At 34.4% G+C, this 17023-nt stretch overlaps 2 protein-coding genes across 3 annotated transcripts; one reads left to right on the top strand and one right to left on the bottom strand.

The window, feature by feature from the left end:
* Positions 1–1416: 1416 nt before the first annotated feature.
* On the top strand, positions 1417–5728 carry LOC132063125 (protein gamma response 1). Of its 2 annotated transcripts, XM_059455559.1 has the most exons (4): positions 1417–1565; positions 2845–2908; positions 3039–4251; positions 4564–5728. In XM_059455559.1, exons 3-4 carry the CDS (start codon positions 3111–3113, stop codon positions 5265–5267), a joined length of 1845 nt encoding a protein of 614 aa, XP_059311542.1. In that variant the 5' UTR covers positions 1417–1565; positions 2845–2908; positions 3039–3110; the 3' UTR covers positions 5268–5728. The 2 variants fall into 2 exon arrangements, with proteins under 2 accessions (XP_059311542.1, XP_059311541.1); XM_059455558.1 differs by having other exon boundaries at positions 2845–4251.
* Positions 5729–15042: 9314 nt separating this feature from the next.
* Positions 15043–16435, bottom strand: LOC132063124 (DNA damage-repair/toleration protein DRT100-like). Its single transcript, XM_059455557.1, has one exon. The coding sequence runs from the start codon at positions 16424–16426 to the stop codon at positions 15269–15271; it is 1158 nt and encodes a 385-aa protein (XP_059311540.1). The 5' UTR covers positions 16427–16435; the 3' UTR covers positions 15043–15268.
* Between the last annotated feature and the right edge of the window lie 588 nt (positions 16436–17023).

Here is a 17023-nt window from a genome sequence, read left to right as displayed (position 1 = left end):
TAATTAATTCCTTTAGTTATCCGCATGGAGTGCCATTTGGCACAATTTTAAACAAACAAAAAAGAATGTACAGATACTAGTCAATGTTTGTTTTGATAAATAATTGGTGATAGTTTTGGTAGAAAACGCAAACACCGGATAATTCAAATAGAAAACTCATAAAAAGTGATATTTGAGGTGTGTTTTTGACCATTATCTCAAAATTAAGGGAAAAGGGTAAAAAATACCCCCTACTTTGGAAAAATGGTTAAAAATATTCTCCATTACAAATTTGGGTCAAAATTACCCCTCCCATCATTAAAGTTTTCAAATATACCCCTATTTTAACGAAAATCCCCAACATAACTCGATTTCATTTTTAAACTCGCTCCATTTAAACCCGACCCAATTAAATAAATATCCATATGGGTTACCCGCTCCCGTGCCTAGTGGCTCAGATGTAGTACTCGGGAACAAGTTAGTCGCATATGGATTTTTTTATGTAGTTGGGTCACGTTTAAATGGAGCGGGTTTAAAAATAAAATCGGGTTATGTTGGGGATTTCCGTTAAGATAGGGATATATTTGAAAACTTTAATGACAGAAAGGGTATTTTTGACCCAAATTTGTAATGAAAGATATTTTTAGCCCTTTTCCCAAAGTAGAGGGCATTTTTGACCCTTTTCCCCAAAATTAAACTCATTTGAAGATAAAAAAAATTAACGGAAAAGGTTCAAATATGTCATCGAACTATCGGAAATGGCTCATTTATGCCACTCGCCAATAGTTTAACTCATTTATGCCATCGAACTATCGGAAATGACTCATTTATGCCACTTATCAATAGTTTGGCTCATTTATGCCATCGGCCACTATTAAAATGACTCATTCATGTAATTTTTCACTGATGCTGGTTTTATAATACCATATATAAAACGTGACCTCCAATTAGAGGTCGGCCGAGCCCACAAGATTTTGTTCAAACCTTATATTTGCTTTATGAAATTTGTGTAAAATGTATAAATTAGTAATTTAGAACCCAGTACGTTAAATATTTGAATTCAGAACCCATAAACCTCAAATTCTAACTCCGCCTATGATTAGAGATCTACGTCATTTAATTAAACAAGCCCAATTTTAAATCTCAAATTAATAAAAAATACTACCCATACACCCGACCCATCCACAACCATAATCTAGTTGGAGGTCACGTTTCATATCTGGTATTATAAAACCGGCGTCAATGAAAAATGACATGGATGAGTCATTTTGTAACGGATGATGGCATAAATGAGCCAAACTATTGATGAGTGACATAAATGAACCATTTCCGATAGTTCGATGATATAAATAAGCCAAACTATTGACGAGCAGTATAAATGAGCTATTTCTGATAAATCGATGACATATTTGAGCCTTTTCCAAAAAATGAAATGAGCGGTCCATTTGAAGGGAAACCGTGCAACAAACAAATAGGCTCCAAAAATCAATTCCCGCTTGAATTTCAAAAGTTGACTCAAAAGAGTTCATTCTCCAGCAAGCTAACGCCACTTGTCGGCGATCTCTTTTTTCCGGCGAATACTAGTTGTAAGTTCTCCTCTTTATCTATTGATAGTCTCTTCTTCTTTACATTTCCAAGAGAAGCCCTAATTTATTTTTTAGCTGAGGTGAGATGGTAAAATGCAATCGGTGTGTATTCTTCTACTGCTAAAGCGATCCTCAAACTTTGTTGTGATAGTATTTTTGAGTAACGGTCATCAATTTTCTGTTGGAGAAAGGTTAGGTAGAGTAATGTCGTGACAATGGAGTTTTTTTTTTAAATTGCTGATAATATTTATCGTTATTGTGTAATTTCTGAAACTGGAAGGGAGGGGAATAAGTTAAGAGTCGCCTGAATATTTGTTAGGGCAGTTTCTAGTTCCTCATCGAAATTTAGCCAAAATGTATATTATTTGTTGTCTTACAAGAATTCTATGACTAGCTACTCCATTTGAGCCTTGAAAATCACAAGATTTTGTTTAGGAAGCCTATATACAATACAATTATAATAATTATTTGTGCACTTTGGGTTTTTGATCCCTTCATTTTAACTATGCATGTAAATCAGATGCTAGCATGGTAGATATATCTTGTTGCAATAAAATTTAACCTTGCACTTTTGGATACATCAAATAAAGGATGTTCTTTGATGAAGCAAGGAATTACTCATAAGGGGTGTTTTTGGCCTGAAAGAGGAAAACAGTTTCCCCAAAAAATATGTGGCTTTCTCACTCGTTTTTAGTGTTCTATTGGTGATTATAACAGGACTTTTTCGGAAAAAAATTACTAGAGATTGATAATATTATCAGCAAATTGGACAGCGTTTTGATGAAACTTTATGAGTATTAAGATTATAATAATGTCTAAATGTTGTTTGGAGCAAGCGATATGGAGTAAGAGTAACGATATTTGTACATGGAAATGATTTCCATGCATAGGTACTGGAAGCCATTTCCCCCTTTTGATGGAAAATGTTCCCTTGGAAAATATATTTCAATAACGAAAACACCAGAAAATGACTTCCTCATGGAAAATATTTTTCAGAAACTGTTCTCCAATCATAGCAAACACACAACATCTTTGCTGTGCTCTCCGTATAATATAGATCTATATCGGGAAATATATGTTTAGAGGAAGTCTTGAAATTATTTTCTTACAGATTGTCTTGCAGATAACTTTTGAAATTTACATATTGTTTGATTAGAAAATAAAGTATTTTGCTGCACCAATAAAGCTCTGCAAGGAAAGTTCTTCTATAAAGTAATATCTTTCGCTGTTGAATTACCCTAGCAAATGTCAGATCTTCATTTTGTGTATTTATTTTCAGATATGGCAGACGACCCACAACAGTCTCCGCAGACAGCATGTCCTGCTAATATTGCTGATGCAAAGTATGTCTCTGGACTTAGCACCATTCTTGTTGCCACTATCCAGGAAGCAAAAGATAGGATTTCTCAGATAGAGTATATATTCTGCAGTCAACTCTTCCCAAACATCCAGTCTAATTCTAATAGTTTGCAGCTAATACATTCTGAGGCAAGAAAAGCTGCTGAAATTTCATGGAAAGAAAAGGAAAAAGATCTGTTGCTCCAGATGGAAAACATGCAATTTGAAAAGCAGAAAGTTGTTGAAGAAAACCAGTCTCTGAAAATGGATAATGCAAAGCTGTTCGATTCTGAATTGTCCTTAGCTAATCATGTTAAGGAGCTTCAGAATGAGTTGAAACAGAGAACTACTGAAATAAATGATTTGAGGGAAGCAATCCAGAGATCATGTATGCTTCTTGAAACAAGAGCCCCACTTGTATGCAAATATGAGAGCTCACACAGAGAACTTGAAGATAGAGTTCTCCTGCTTATGAAAAAACAACAGAGTTCAGAGCTTGAGGTTGGCAGGTTGCAGTTAGAACTCAAGAATAAGTCGATGGAAGTTGACGGTGGACTAGAGTTGCACAATAAGCTTGTCCAATTGGCTCAGTCAAAGACTTCTTCAGCAGCACATAAAGACAAGCAACTAAAAGAATATGAACAGAAGACGGACAAACATCTTGCTGAGCTTGAAACTACACGAAGCACAGTAGATAAACTCAATGTGGAACTTAAAGAGAAGACAGCTGCAGTAGAAAAAGGACTGAAGATGCAAGAAAATCTACTAAGCAAAGTTCAGTTGCTGGATGCAGAAATCATGAAGAATGAGGATATGTTGAATCAATACAAGAATGAGAAACAGCTACTTATGACCAAAGTAAAGAATCTGGAAACTGGTATGTATCATCTGCAGAAAGAACTCATGAATAAAAAGTCTGAAGTGGAGGAGGGAAGGAAGTTGCATGATCAGTTACGTCAACAAATAGATTTGTATTCTTTAGAAAGGTCAAAGACGGGGCAGGAGTTAGAAGAGCTCGAGAAGGAGAACAAAAAAGTACTAGCCAAACTGAGAGACTCGGAGGAAAAGATTGATAAGCTTCAAGCAAATCTGAGAGAGAGAAGCAAGGATTCCTCTGAGGGGATGGAGTTACATGGGAAATTACTCCTTCTGATTCAAGCAAAAGAATCTGAGGTGTTGGCTGAGAAGAAGAAAAGAAACGATATGATGGCTTCTTATAAAAGTCTGAAATCACAGTACAAATTTCTATGTGCAAGTTATGGTCTTACTTCAGAGAACATGCACGCACAAAGCAAATTATTAGAACAAAGCGCATTACAGAATGACCAGAGCCCTCTAACTTCACGTGGTAAGGTTTAATCCTCTCAAAATGCTTGTGACTTATAGCTATTTCTACACTCTATTCAACATGATGCATACATCTTCTGATGTCATACCTTGTCTACAGGACTTCTATTTGGTTCCTCCCCCAAAAGAAACATGTTAATCAATCGCCTCATAATTGCTCACTTTGTTTTCCTTCTTTCTGGTTATCTACATTGGAATTTATGCCTCTGCACAAGGAAGCTCTCCGTTTTAGCAAATTCTAGGTTTAATTTAATTACCAAATGAATAGGAAAAGGAATCGGACTGGACTAACAACTTATTCTGTCTTTATTAGAGGTTGAAAATAAAGTTCCCGAGGCTTCTGGTTTTGCCTACCAAGTTATTAAAGAAGAAGACAAACAGGAGGTGTTGGACGATGACCAAGGAGCTAGCCTGATCCCAAGATCCAACTCCATCTCACCTCCAACTTCAAGTGCTTTTGTTGCACCTAAAAATCCAGCCAATGTCAAATCCTGCCCACCAGCTGGAACAAAGCGTCCTGTTTCTTATTGGAGGGATACCAGATCGCATCAAAGCCGAGTTGGACCTGATCCTCATGATGATTTTCTTGATACCCCCCTGGAAAATATCAGAGGAAACTTAGGAAAGGTGATGAAGGATGAAGTTCAGAATCATGCAAAACCAAATTCAAAAGACAAAAAAATTGAAAACTCGGATGACGAAACTCAGGACATGAATGTTGATAATGACCCTAAAAGGCAGGAAATGCTGCCTTCGATCAGGTCTGGTGTGACAGGCTTCAAATACATTGAACCTGTGAGAAAGAAAGCTGAACGAGAAAATTTAAAAGGGATAGAATGTCTGCAATGTAAAAAGTTTTATGATGCTGTTCGTCCTGGTGAAGATAAAGAGTCCAATGGTAATAGGCAAAACCTACGGTGTGAGCATCATGATGGAGTTTCACGGCATCGATACAGGTATGCACCTCCTTTAACCCCTGAGGGATTTTGGAATATTGGGTTTGAATCTGAAATGTGAGCTCCTTGGTGTTACCAATCTCAAAAAAAAAAAAAAAGGAAGAAGAAGAAAAAAGAAAAAAGTGAGCTCCTTGGAGAATTGTTTTCAGGCCTTCTACAGTAGAAATTTTGAACTAGTGAAACTCTTTCTGCAATTCTGTTGTAACAGTAAAGAGACTGATGAAGGCTAGCGCAAAACCTACATTGGTTTCTATTCTGAATAATGCTCTTGTTGATATGATCTAATCGTTTTTAGGCCCTTTAAAGCTTAAGTAGAAATTTTCGAAATAGTGCAACTCAGGTTGCATTATATTTTAAGGTTAAAGAAACTCATGTAAATCCAGTGCAAAAGTTGCATTGTTTTCTAGTGCAAACAATGCTCTCTTTCCAGTTGTAATTTGTTTCTATGATCCGACCAATCAATGTATAAACAAGAAAGTATTGAAGAAACTTAATGTGCAAACTGCAAAGCATCGACTAGTAGCTTTATGATTTGTAGGCCTTGGTATGGTTTGATTTGATGGTTTTGATATGTCAAAATTTGTCGAGACAGTCTAATTCTTGCGTTCTTTTTCGTTGTTTGAGCCTAGGGTTTATCGGAAACAACCTCTCTACCTCCACAAGGTAGGGATAAGAATTGCATACACAGTACACACCACCCTCCCTAAATCCCTTGTGGGATTATACTGGGTATGTGTTGTTGTATATTGTCTAATTCCTTGTGGCTATTAATATATTTTGTTGACCAAGTTGCTTCACATGCATAAGAAACAATATTTTGCCTCATTTCAAAGTACTTATGTGACAATAAAACCACACATGTTGTTTGTAAACTTGTTACACTTGCGAACTGTTGGAAAATAAGAACATGAAGGAATGTGCTTAGAACTAATTAATTATCTTTATTTTGGTGGGAGCTAACTAGCAAAGGTGCTTAGCTGTAAGTTGTGACTTATTCGAGTAATTAAGATAGCAAGAAGTTACCTTTCTTGTTAATGCTACACTTGTTATACCTTCAGAGGTTTTTGTTATGTAATTTCTTTCTTTCTTAACTTTCCTGAAAGAATTTTGTTTCTTTTAGAACTTCATATTGAAAGCACAATGTAAAATATGTTCTCTTCCTGAGGTGATAGAAGATTTTACCCATTTAAAACCATTAGCTTGTATAAATGCATTTGTATCAGACAAATGGTTTGAGAAGTGTACACTGTTAGGTATTCCAGTTGAGAACAACAGCTAGTTTAGTAATTGGAACACTGGAGACAAGTTTACGAAAGCAGTAATGTAGAGATTACAAAAGTATTGCTGTCCAAATAGATACAACACTTATATATATATATATACCTAGATAATTTTGCAACTCACTTCAACTGTATCTATGACTAGAGTGTGTCACATTCTGGTTGAATCTGATGCAGTGCACAATTTGTATACACTACTCTTTCGAAATGGCGAATTGGATTTTAACTTATACTTCCCTCGACAGTGTAGGATTCACGAAATTTAACCTATTCTAGAAAGTTACTTAGCCTTCAATAACTTATAATTACTTTTTAATTGACATAAAAACGTAAACTACTTTTACATTGTAGCGTATAGAAGTTAAACTTTGACATAGTTACCTAGTTATAGGTAGTTGATACTTTAGTTTACTTACTTTATGTGTGACTTAACACGTCGAAGTCTGATTTAATCTAAGGCGGTGAGGAATTGTTGCCCCCACCACTTTTTCAAAGTCTGAAAGTATCTACTCTACTTGTACATGCACAATCGCACCTACATTATGACACAAATGAAGCTCTGAATGAGTGAGGAGACCCACCATCTCAGCTTTTACCTTTTTCGACGATAGAATATCATGTAAAAAAATAAAAAGTTCCACTTTCAAGTGCCACAAAAGAAATTGCTCTGTTTGTATACCAGCGACCAAATGGCCCCTAAGATTTGGACAAATAGGAAGAAATTACCCAATTCTTTGTCTCAATTTATGTAACATTCTATCCTTTTTAGTTAGGTCTAAAAATATAATATCTTTCCATATTTAGTAGTAACAGTTTACTTCAAACTTTTCATTTTAACTGATTTATATCCATAAATTTTTATGACTTATTTTAGACCACAGGTTTTAAAAGGCTTTTTTTTTTTTTCTCTCTTAGGTTGTGCTATGTATGGAGGAAATCATTTTGGAATTTTTTTTTAATTTTCTTGTATTCAGTTGGTCAAGATTCTTGGAAAATATTCTCTACGAAAACAAATTCCTTAAAAATGAGGAAAATGACTTTTCTAATGAAAGTAGAAAAAACAAGTTCCACAAATGTCATTCCACATTTATTGTGTCTTCCCCACCCTCTAACACACTTAATCTTCACCACCACCCTCGTAGCCCCCATCCCCACCACCCACCCCTGTAGCCTTCATCCCTACCCCAACCCCCAACCCCCTCCTCCTAACCACACCCCTACCCCCACCTCCATCTTCCATAGTATTTGTTTAGATCATATATAAATGCTTTTAGAATAATATTTTTTGGTTTCATACAGAACACAAAAAAATAAGTAAGAAACTCACTTATTTTTCTAGATTTTTTTTTCTCATGAAAAACAGTTTTCTTCGTACCGAACACTCTTAAATCCTATGTCTAATCAAACACATTCACATAAATTGGGACAGAGGGAGTAGTATTTTAGCTTTCGCTGAAATTTCAGTCAGAAACACTTCATGACTCTCAATCCGTTTCACTGCAGGTAAGCCACACCTTTGAGTCTTGTTTATACATATTATCCTTTTCTCATTTTCAAATTTTCTTTTTCGGTTTGTATAACTAATGTTGCTGGTACAAAATTCGCGACCAGAGAATTTATTATCCTAGTGTGTCTTAAATGTTCCATAACTATGACCGATCTTTTCAGTCCTTGCAGTTGCATTTATGTATTGCCTTGCAGTAGAAAGTAGGTGCAACCAAGAAACTTCTTATTATGCACTGAGGCAGCTGATTCATTTTAGAGCCCGTTTGGATTGGCTTATAAGTTACTTATGTTCGTTTTTAATTTTTTTTGAGTGTTTGGTAGCCAAATTTGTTATTTTTGTCTTAAAATATGCTCCCAAAAAATTAATTGTGCCATTTTTTGAACTTATAAGCAAAAAAAAAAAAGGAATTTTTACGCGTTATAGCTACTTCTAATACATAATTAGTGGTAATAACTACCTTTTATTTTAATTACTAATAATAACTAAATACTTTTCTAATTTAACTATTATAGCTACACAGTAACTTTAAATTACCATTTCACAAATACACCTAAAAATTAGCACCCCAATTTCATATCCCCTTTTAATGGTAACAATATTAATCACTTAATATACATTACCATTCTCTCTCCTTTTTCATAAATTCTTACCTTTTTAAAAAGGAAAGAATCTGTGAATGCCCCAGTGAAATAGTCGTCTTCTTCCTCTCTTTCCCCTTCTGCAAAAATTTCAATTCCATTCTCCCCAATCAACAAGTTTTTTTAGGTATTTGAGAAGACGAAAAATATATGTATTTGTGTATGTTCTATGATATAACTACCAATTGTTGTGGTTGGTGGCATATTTTTGTAAGTTTTCCGTATATTTGTGTATTTTGTTCAAATTAATTCCATGCTCATCTAGTTTCAAATACACAGGACGCAAATACATGGTAAGTTTTCTATATATTTATGTATTTTGTTCAAATTAATCCCATCAAATACATGGTGATGCAAATTGTTACTCACACAAATACATGAGATTTAATATAAAATACATGGGGTTTGATTGGAAACTTCAAATACATTAGTTATGCTATCAAATACATCGGTAAATAAAAAACGAAATCAATATTGAAAACTTCAAATACATTACCACTAAATAAATGGGTGATGCAAATTGTTACTTACACAAATACATGATATTTAATATAAAATACATGGAGTTTGATTGGAAACTTTAAATACATTAGTTATGCTATCAAATACATGGGTAAATAAAAAACGAAATCAATATTGAAAACTTCAAATACATTGGCTGTTGAATGCTTTCAAATATTAAATTTTTGATTTTTCACGTTTGAATGTTGAAGATTTGATGAAGGAATAGAAAACGGTTATGGAAAAGAAATCTAAAATCTGATTTTGTGGAAGAGTATGGTAAAAAATACCAATTAATAACTAATTAAATGATCCCACCGTTATGGCCTAAAATCAAGGGATATGTTTTCTTTTTACCGTGTTTCTATGAATTTACACGCATCAAATACATCCGAAAAAATACCTAATTTAAAACCTACAAATGGTAATATTTAAAAGGGAAATTTATAAATGATATGAAACTATATAAAGTCATTTGAGTAATTTTACCAAAAAAAAAATAAGTTGGGCTACCCCAACTTTTTTTTTGGCTTATAAGCTGTTGCTTTTTTTAAGCCATCCAAACAGGCTCTAAGTTTGCTTATTAACAAAATATTCTGTTTAGATAAATGGTGTATTTTTGTGAGTAGATAGCTTTGTATTGGCTATTGTGAACCATATATTATAAACTATTTTGGGGTATTCATAGTGACTGGACCCTTAAAATTGTGGGATAGTTTGATATTCTAGGCAAGTCACATGGGGTTGCGGACATGCATCTGCTCAGCAACTACTTGACCTCTGTTCCTTTTACCCTCTGGTTTTCTTCTCCCAAATTTATTGTACAGATCTGTCAGATTTTAATTGCTTGGCACATTGGTCCTCTCTTGCATGTGATGTACCTAATTCTTCACTGTCAATGTTTTTTATTTTTAATAGGCTGAGACGGTCTTATATTAGCAATATCAACGATGATGATGATTTTATATAGCCGACTTTACCCACGTAGGATTGATATATAATTGTTGCTTATTTTACTAAAATTCAGTAACAAAAGTGTGCAGAAGATGCTTTTCTATGCAGGTTCTCACTCTTTATGGCTCCATTTTAGTGTACGAAATTACCTTGAGTATTATCATGTTAACTAAGAAAAAAAAAACCACTTATGACAATCACCAATGATTATGGCCAACGCTCCACATGTGTTCTGTTACTATCATATGTCACCAACAGCGCGATCCAATATCGAAAGTGTTGTCAATAGTAATTTTCGTTGTTATGCTATTTTCATCCAAACAAAAAGAGCTTAAGTGAAAAAAAAAATTGGTTTACTTAAGATCGCCGTTAACTTTACTTCTCAACGTTCAAAATTTATGAAGACATTAGAGGATTTAGTAATCATTAGAGTACTATATTCAAATTTATAATCCATCCGTTATGATGCACAATGCACATATTGGTAAAATTAAAAGGGAAAGTCCATGGTTATCCTAAAATGATGAATGTACACTATTGAATTGAAGTTCTTGAAATCAATTCTTAATTTGATGGGATTTGATTTATATTAAACGGTAGTAATTTTATTCTATACTTGCTCTGTTATATTTATGTGTCTTGGTTTGACTAGACATGAAATTTAAGAAAAATATAAAAGATTTTAATCTAATGGCCATAAACTAAAGATGTGACTAATGTACCAAGTAACTTAAAATCTTCTGTCTTTAATAGAGATAATAGTCAAAATACCCCCCAACGTTTGACCAAAATGCCAACTACACACCGAACCTTTGCGGGGGTCCTATTACCCCCTGGACAAATTTTTTCAGTAGCAAAATGGCCCTTTTTTGCTGATGTGGCAGTCCAATCTGCCAACCCCAAATATTAAATGGCGGTTGTCCACACGCGCCTGGCCCACGTGCCACGTGTTTAATTTTGCCCCATTTTTTATTAATTTCCCCCTTCCTCCATCCATCTACTCTTCTTCAAAAAAAAAAAAAAAAACTCTCAATTTTCCATACTCCATTTTTATTAAGGATCTGAAAACCCATACCCAATTCTCCTTCATCTTCATCAACATTATCATCATCATCATCATCATCTTCACTAGGAGTTGAAAAAAAAATCACACCAACTTGCTTCAAATCTAATCCAAACAAACCCAAATGTTAAAAGCTTAAGCTTCCTAACACCAAATAACAAAGTTCATCCATTAATTTGATTAAACAATGGGCAATTCACTGCCCTTCTTTGGGGTGGTCTTTAAATTTGCCCCTCATATTTGCGGTCTTTAAATTTTGCCCTTCATATTTGTGGTCTTTAAGTTTTGCCCTTAGCTTAGATACCCGAGGTTTTGGGTTCGAACCCCCGCTCAAGCATAAAATAAAGAAATAATTTCGCAAAGCGGGGGGCCGGAGGGAGGCCCATCCTCCGCATAACTTCCATAAGGAAAAACTAAAGTTATGCCGGTTTTAGGCATAACTTTTCCTCAAGACATAGTTTAGTTATGCCTTACAGTAGCAAAACTTTTCCTGCTTAACTATGCTGATAAGGGCAGGCTTTTAACGAAGGCATAACCAAAAAAAAAAAGATGCCTTAACTAAAAGTGTGACTTGAAAAGTTTAAAAAAAAAAAAAAAAAGTCTCAAGGCAAAAGTACGCCCTCCCAAGATAACTTCCTTAAGGAAAACTAAAGTTATGTCTATGGGAGGGCATAATTTAGTTTTGCCTTATGTGGCAAAACTTTTCCTTAAGGAATTATGCCTTAAATGGCAGATATTTTTAATTAACGCATAACCAAAAGTATGCCTTAACTAAAAGTTAAAAAAAAAAAAAAAAAAATGTCTCAAGGTAAAACGCACTCCTCCGCATAACTTCCTTAATGAAAAACTAAAGTTATGCCGAGGGGGCATAACTTTTCCTCAAGGTATAATTTAGTTTTGCCTTATGGGGTAAAATTTTTCTTAAGGAACTATGCCTTATAGGCATACTTTTAATTAAGGCATAACCAAAAGTATGCCTTAACTAAAAAGTGTGCCTTTAAAGTTAAAAAAAAAAAAAAAAAAATTCTCAAGGCAAAGTCTGCCCCCTCCGCATAACTTCCTTAAGGAAAAACTAAAGTTATGCCGGAGGGCATAACTTTTCCTCAAGGCATAATTTAGTTTTGCCTTATGGGGTAAAATTTTTCTTAAGGAACTATGCCTTATGGGGCATTCTTTTAATAAGGCATAACCAAAAGTATGCCTTAACTAAAAGTGTGCCTTTAAAAGTTAAAAAAAAAAAAAAAAAAAATTCTCAAGGCAAAGTCCGCCCTCCGCATAACTTCCTTAGGAAAACTAAAGTTATGGGAGGGGCATAACTTTTCCTCAAGGCATAATTTAGGTTTGCCTTATGGGGCAAAATTTTTCTTAAGGAACTATGTTTTATGTGGGCATACTTTTAATTAAGGCATAACCAAAAGTATGCCTTAACTAAAAGTGTGCCTTTAAAAGTTAAAAAAAAAAAAAAAAAAAAAAAAAAATTCTCAAGGCAAAGTCTGCCCCTCCAAGATAACTTCCTTAAGGAAAAACTAAAATTATGCCTGAGGGGGCATAACTTTTCCTCAAGGCATAATTTAGTTTTGCCTTTGGGGTAAAATTTTTTCTTAAGGAACTATGCCTTAAAAGGCATATTTTTAATTAAGGCATAACCAAAAGTATGCCTTAACTAAAAGTGTGCCTTTAAAAGTTAAAAAAAAAAAAAAAAAAAAAAATTCTCAAGGCAAAGTCGCCCCTCCCAAGATAACTTCCTTAAGTAAAACTAAAGTTATATATGAGGGAGGCATAACTTTCCTCAAGGCATAATTTAGTTTTTTTTATGGGCAAAAATTTTTCCTAAGGAACTATGCGCTTATGGGGTATCTTTTAATTAAGGCATAACCAAAAATATGCCTTAACTAAAAGTGTGCCTTGAAAAGTTAAAAAAAAAAAAAAAAAAAAATGTCTCAAGGCAAAGTACGCTTCCTCCGCATAACTTGGTTTTTCATAAGGATTGTATCGGATCCGGCATACACTCTCCACCTCCCTATCTTGCTAAATTATTTTTTATTTTATGCTCGAACGGGGTTCGAACCTAGAACCTCGTATCCAATGAAGCGGCAAAACTTAAAGAACACAAATATGAGGGGGCAAAATTTAAAGACCACCCCAAAAGAAGGGCAATCCGTGCAAAAAATTGTTAACAATCAAGAATTTAGAGAAACCCATTTAGTGTTCTTCATAGCTTTCTCCAAATTCTTAGAATGGAGTTTAATTTTCTCCCAAATCAACTCAAAGAATTAGTGCTTAAATAACTCCAACCAAGCAACAAGTGAAGCAACTCCAAACAAGAATCTTCCAATCTCCATTTTCTTTAACAAGATTAGATTTTTCATCCTTATTTTTTCCATTTTTCCTTTTTCTTTCTTCAGATTTTTCATTTTTTTTCTTCTGATTTTCGTTTATGGTGGAAAGTTGTTCTTTAACAAGTTGTTCGGAATCATATGTGGATTTTCTTCGGTTGAGATTTTCGTTTATAATGGATATTATTTTGACAACAAAAATGGGGATGGATATTAAAATAGGGTGAAGATGAAGATGAAGTAGCCTAAAAATGGAGGGAGTTCAAATTTTATCTACTTGGCATCATATGTGGCATAATGTTTTAGTAAGGCCCAAAACGAAGTCGATGCGATTTTTAAAGGCCGTCCCATTACCACTGGGCGGTGTATTCACGTCTACTACATCACAAAAAAGGGCCATTTTACACGAAAAAATTTGTCCAGGGGGGTAATCCCGCATGAGTTCGTATACAGTAGTTGGCAGATTTTGGTCAAACGTGGTGCAGATTTTGACTATTATCTCGTCTTTAATATACACGAAATATTAGAGTTAAAGAGTAGTGAAGTGTAGAAAGACACATTCTTTTGACAAACTAAAAAATAATTTTAAACACTTATTTGAGATTAAAATATAAATGAAAATATTTTAATCAAATTAATCTTTTAAGAGGCGTGTAAAAGAAAAACATGAATCGGTGAAGTACCATTTAGGCGCAATAGTAGCTCCCCTTCACAGCCCATTTTTTTTTTTCATTTTAAATTAATAGTATCAGATTATGTGAACGCAAAAGACAAAATTGATTTATGAATACAGTGGGTTGATGAGGGCTAACTACCAAACCTTGCCAACGCCAGCTCATACTAAGGAATTGAGCAAGCACTTCATGCATTTTTCCTACTAAGCAATAATATCATACATCATTAAATTCATATGACCAAAACACACACATTTCCTTTCAAGTTTATTGACTTTAACTTTTTGTTATTTTGTTTTTGCTTTTGCTTTTCGTGTCCATCACTGAATTTCTTGATAAGCCATCAAATCAATACGCTCACGGACCAACAGTGCATACCCAAGTACCTGTGCATTCTACTAGCTAGTTTAATTCTTCCAAAAAAAAAAAAAAAAAAAAAAAAAAAAAAAAAAAAAGATGAAATGAACCAGAAAAAAACCTTAACTTTTTTGAGTTTAATTATCTAAATATGAAGGTTATCCATAGATCACATGACGTCGGGGTAGTTGCACAAATAACCTTTTCGAGGTCTTTGTTTAAATTTTACATCGTTTAGTAAAGTGGATTAAATTTGTAAATCAAAAAGAAAACATCTCCCAACTGCTTTGAAAAGCAAAATTAATTCATTTAACTGATGGAGACATAAAAGGTGTAGCTCAATAGGCCATACTCAGCAATCAATCCCATCACGTTACTTGGAACTAATTAAAGTTTCGTTGTGCACAAAATATTTGGCTAAATGAGAAAAAAAAAAAAAAAGAAGAAGAGAGAAATAATAAAATGCTCGGTGCTCACTTTTAGACTATTTATAAAAAAATAAAAAAACCACGCAGGGTACGTACAATTTAAGAAAAAGAGAACAAATTATTAAGTAAACAAAAGTTCGTGGGATTTACAATTTACAAATAATAATAGCATACAATTTCTCCAATAAATTTTTCTTGGTAATTTCACGCATTTTCACGTGCATTGCATGATACAACGGCATGAACATTACTTAGCAATAATTAACCATTACGACATAATACACCGTTACCAACCGATACTTTCGATTAATTACAAACTTCAAACTAACAAGTACGTAAGGGTGATCCACACAAACAATCGTTGTTAGCGAAAGATGAAGCTTCTAGATGATCAAACGGTGACCCGTTTGGAATGGGGCCACAAAGGTGATTATGGCTTAAATCCAAATGACCAATGTACTTAGCTGAAGCTAATGATTTAGGAACTGAACCTCTAAGGTTATTATACGATAAATCCAGATGTGTAAAATACGTTTTTGAACAAAACACATCTGGTAACACTCCTTCTAATGAGTTCCTGCTCAAATTAAGGATATTTAAGCCGGAGCTACTCAGGAGATTAGTAGGAATTGAACCGGAGATCTGGTTACTATCTAGGTTTAAGGTTGAAAGAACCGGCATCGAACCTAGCTGAACCGGAAGTGAACCGGTGATTTGGTTCATTGATAAATCCAAATCAGCTAACCGGCTAAGCTGGCAAATTGAGCTAGGAATTGAACCGGTGAGTTTATTCTTGTTAAGTAATGCTCGGCTGATCATCTTGAGTTTTCCCATATCGACCGGGATTGAACCGGACAGTTGATTGTTGCTTAACTCAAGGTGCATTAATTTACCGAGATTGACAATTGAACCGGGGATTGAACCGGAGATCTGATTATCAGCTAGGTTAAGAACAGTAAGTTTACTTAACTGACCGATATTCGCCGGAATTGAACCGGTGATTTTGTTACCGATGAGTTCAAGAATACGTAGATTCGGTAACGAAGTAAGACAAACCGGAATTGAACCGGAAATGTCTTTCCAATCAGCAACAATGAGTGTAGTGAGCCGGTCGAGTTTGCAAAGAGAAGTGGAGAGTGAACCGGTCATGTAACCAGACCGGCCGGTTTTTTCGTAAATCGGGTCTTCGGATTCGCCACGTAGGACAATGTCAGCGACCCGTTGAGTAGTCGGGTCACAGCTAACACCATGCCAACCTTGGCAACAGTTGCTGCCCGTCCATGTGTTGAAAATGCCTAAGTATGGTTCTTTAAGAGCTGCTTTGAAGTCCATTAATGCTGCTAGGTCTGACGGCGGGCAGGCGTTTGACGGAATAGTGACGGCGGTCAGCACTATGAGACTGACCAACAATGTTACTCCGGTGAGACCCATTACTCTATTCTTTTTCTCCTCTCTTAAAAATATATATTTGTATGTGTGCATGTACAAATGAAGTGGGAGAATATATAGGGAGTCTAAGATTTGTTTTTGATTCCAAATTTGAAAAATCTTTTTTTTTTTTTTTTTTTTAAATTTTATGTACAGTCAGACATGTCACATAAACTGGGACGGGAGAATTATAAGTTAGATTAATAGAGGCGGATTTAAACTTTAACTTGTTGAGTTCAATTTTTACGACTTCACTACTATACTTAGTGTACTTTAAATATTACGTGTTAAAAAAAAAAATATTTTTTAAACTTTTGACAATTTTTACATGCATATTTAAGCTTCGTATTAAAAATATTAGATTTAGCCGAACTTGTTTGTTAGCTACATTCTCCACTTGATTAAAAACCTTTCATTACTGATAATACGTGACTCTGTCAGTCTTGTGAGGCCATAATTCTTTTTTAAATAAAAATAAGTATTGCTGTCCAAAATCCATATACGTCGTAAGAAGAGGGCACGTGAAAGGTCAGTATTTTATAGCAGACATGAGTTAGAAGCAAATTTGTCATGTATTGTTGGCTTTATAAAGTTTGGATGCTATCGAATTCGCGACTTAAGTAATACAAAAAAAGAAAAGTTGAACCAAAA

Source organism: Lycium ferocissimum, chromosome 7 (genome assembly GCF_029784015.1).
Source record: "Lycium ferocissimum isolate CSIRO_LF1 chromosome 7, AGI_CSIRO_Lferr_CH_V1, whole genome shotgun sequence".
Classification (NCBI taxonomy): Eukaryota; Viridiplantae; Streptophyta; class Magnoliopsida; order Solanales; family Solanaceae; genus Lycium; species Lycium ferocissimum.
Note: the sequence above shows the minus strand (reverse complement) of the source record. Positions and strands in the feature narration are given on the sequence as shown.